Here is a 3589-nt window from a genome sequence, read left to right on the forward strand (position 1 = left end):
ACAGGAAGCAAGAGATCCTCCCCAGGGTCTGCTGAGGCTCAGCCCCAAGGGAAGCACTAGGAAATAGTGTAACAACACTTACTTGTCTCAGGATTATCCAACCCAAGGAGCATGAAAGGGTATTCACATACCATCTCCCAGGAGTTACTGGCTTCATCTCTCTTGGCTTTGGCACCCAGCCCTGAGCCCATGCCTTTCCTGCTGCCAAGTGCTCAACCATAGGCAGCAATTTCTATCTTTTTATGTGTATGTATGTGTGATATGATGTGTGTGTATGTGTGTATGTATCATGATGGTGGTACTGGAGCTTGAACTCAGGGCCTGGGCACTGTCTCCAAGTTCATTTGGATCAAGGCTGACACTCTACCACTTGAGCCATAGCTTCACTTCCAGCTTTTTGCAGGTTAGTTGCAGATCAGAGTTTCACAGATGTTTCTGCCCCCCAGGCTAGCTTTAAATCACAATCCTCAGATCTCAGCCATCCTGAGTAGCTAGGATTACAGGTGTGAACCCACCAGCACTACTTTGTAGCTTCCATTTAAAACAGAACCATGGAAGTGTGTGGAAATCCAGTTAATCTCTTTAATAGGGAAAGCATTTCAAAATACAATCAAAGGGTGAAAAATAAGTTGTCTCCATTCTTCTCTCATTCAACAGGGACAAAATTTTTGTGATGTTCTTTATTGGACAAATGAGTCTGAATGACATTTTTAATAATACAAGTACATTTTAAATAAGGCATAAGATTTAGAATGGTCTTGTAAAGTCAGTATTTTAAGGTACACATAATTTAATAATACTAGCAAGTAATTATACCGATATCTGTATGTGACATTACTGTGTCTATAGCTACGATGAGTATATATAGATGAAAAGTAAGGAAATAACTGGATCTGTTTCTGTTCCTGCCTTTCATCTCACTTCTCTTCATTTGCCTTTCTTCTTCAATTGCTCTACAAAGTAATCATTACAAGCAACTGTCAGAGCTGCCACCATGACCACAAATTCATTAAAATCCACTTCGTTGTCCTTATTGGCATCCAGGTCCTGCATTATCTTATCAACCAACTGGGGGTCCTTTTGGCACTGAATAAAAAATAAAACAAAGGAAAATTTCTAATTCCATGCCTTTGAGATTCAGGAGGAAAATAAAGATTGTATCTTCCACTGACTTACTTGAAAGTTTTCATTTCCATTTTCGGCAGCTTAAGACCCTACTTAAAGGAAGACCCTACTTAAAGGCACAAGTTCTCAGTAAGTCTGGCCCTGATCCCAGGTTCTTTTTCTTTTTTCCTTTTGCTGATTCTGGGGCTTGAACTCAGGGCCTAGGAACTATTCCCGAGCTTTTGTGCTCAAGGCTAGCACTCTACCACTGAGCCATAGCACCACTTCCAGCTTTTCCTGAGTAGTTTATGAGAGATAAGAGTCTCACAGACTTTCCTACTCAGGCTGGCTTTAAACCACAATCCTCAGATCTCAGCCTCCTCAGTAGCTAGGATTACAGGTGTGAGCCACCAGTGAATTTCTCTTAATCATAAAATGTTGAGAACAATATCTACCCTCATGTTTTAAGGACACTTCAACATGTTTTTGAAAATGCTTAGCATCAGGGCTGCTAGACTGAGTGAATAGAAATACAGGATGCAACTAGTTAAATTTTGAATTTCAGATAAGCAATAATGACTTTTCTTGGTGGGGGGGGGGTGGTCAGTCATGGGACTTGAATGTTGGGACTAGGTGCTGAAATAATTCTTATTATAAGAATGCCCCATCAATATTTTATTGAAATCAGTTCCTATGGACTTTAAAATATATTATGGAGAATTAAAATCATTAAAATAATATTGTGGAGAATTTATAATACAGATGTGTATATATGTGTGTATATACATACATGTATTGTGCATATATACATATCTATACACACACATATATAAATATATGTGTATATAACTTTAAGCTTTTCCCAGAGGATGGAGAGAATAGAATGCGATTGCAATCACTGTGGTCATTGTGGTCATATTGCAGAGTTTGAACAAAACGACATCATGCAACTGTAGCACGCTGGACTAACGCAATTCAAGGCAACTCCATAAACATCAATGTGGTCTCTCCCTCAGAGGAGACTCCAAACACTCACCATAAAGCTTATACATAGCTTTATTAGTCTCCTAGCTATTTGGAAATGTGAATCTGTTTGCTAACCTACTGGCCACAAGCCAGATACAAATAAAGATATGTTACTACATCATAAAGCATCCCAGGGCTTCATTTCAGACCCAATAGGTAACATTCATGGATAGACAGCTATATACAGCCCCAACATCTATAACTAGTCTTAACCCATAACTCCTAGGTTGACCAGCTGTATGGTTGCCTGGTGTGCCAGAACACTGCATAATGGATGAAGATCTGCAGATAACTGTCAACACTTGGAAAGCCTAACCCCAGACAATAGGCAAGAATACCTGGGTTGGGAAGGTAGCTTAGTGGTAGAGTGCTTGCCTAGCATGCCTGAAGCCCTGGGTTCAATTCCTCAGTACCACATACACAGAAAAGGCTGGAAGTGGTGCTGTGACTCTAGAGTACTAGCCTTGAGCAAAAGAAGCTCAGGGACAGTGCCCAGACCCTGGGTTCTAAACCTAGGACTGCCAAAGGGAAAAACAAAACAAAACAAAACAAAACAAGAATACCTGCCATGTGCACAGTAAACAAAGGACTCTAGTATTTGCTTCCTCTCAACCTGAAGTGTCAATACAAATGATGATGTGCTTGGGACAGAGTCGCAGAATAATGTGACAATGAAGAAACCATACCACACCCAGCCTCAGCCGGATGAAGCAGAAAACTTCACTCACCGAGAGGAATTCCGTGAGCTCTCGCTGGAGGAGCAGCTTCAGTTCCCCCTTGTTGAGCTTGAACCTGTCCCCCTCCTTACAAGAGTAGCGGTGGAAGATTCGAATCATGGTGTCCATAGCCACCTCCAGCTGGGTCGGCATGTCGGCCGCAGGGAAGACCGCTTTCAGAGCAGTCCACCAAATCAGGGAGCGAGAAGTCGCTTGTTCAGAGTAAACACAGGGAGAGACATGGACACTGTCAGGAAAACAAAGTACAACCATCCCCCAGTCATCCCACCACCCAGGTGAGAGTTGCTAAGACCATCATGCTCTTCCATGGAAGACCCCTGGTCAAGGCTGAGCGGCAGGTGAGAAATGTGTGGGTGAGCTCCCTCCTCCCTAACTCCCTGCACCCCAAGATGCCGAGAGGCAGTGTGTTCACGAGTTACAACAGAATCAAGCACACACTCCTGTTACCATATAGACTGATAAATGCAGTTAAACATCTTACCTGTTCAGCCAGTGCACGGTCCAGCCAACAGGTGTTTACAGTTAAACTAGGAGCCTTTATACCGGGGCTTCCACCCTGGCACACCTGTTACCCACAAATGAAAATTACCAATGATGGGAGAGCCAATCGGCGGTGCTTCTGCATCTGTTTTTAATCAGCAGCATGAACAGGTGTGTATCAGTGTCCCCAGGGCTGTGGAGGAAGGCTGGAGGTGGTAGGGAGGGAAGGAGAAAACCTTCCC

General features: G+C 42.9%; 1 protein-coding gene across 1 annotated transcript; it reads right to left on the minus strand.

Moving 5' to 3' along the window:
• Positions 1-927: 927 nt before the first annotated feature.
• Positions 928-2999, minus strand: LOC138834370 (protein S100-Z). The gene is made up of 2 exons (XM_070032997.1): positions 2859-2999; positions 928-1086 (listed from the first exon to the last, which is right to left on the minus strand). Exons 1-2 carry the CDS (start codon positions 2997-2999, stop codon positions 928-930), a joined length of 300 nt encoding a protein of 99 aa, XP_069889098.1.
• Between the last annotated feature and the right edge of the window lie 590 nt (positions 3000-3589).

This window comes from Dipodomys merriami, unplaced genomic scaffold (genome assembly GCF_024711535.1).
Source record: "Dipodomys merriami isolate MVZ:Mamm:240054 unplaced genomic scaffold, mDipMer1.0.p SCAF_213, whole genome shotgun sequence".
In the NCBI taxonomy this organism is placed as follows: domain Eukaryota; kingdom Metazoa; phylum Chordata; class Mammalia; order Rodentia; family Heteromyidae; genus Dipodomys; species Dipodomys merriami.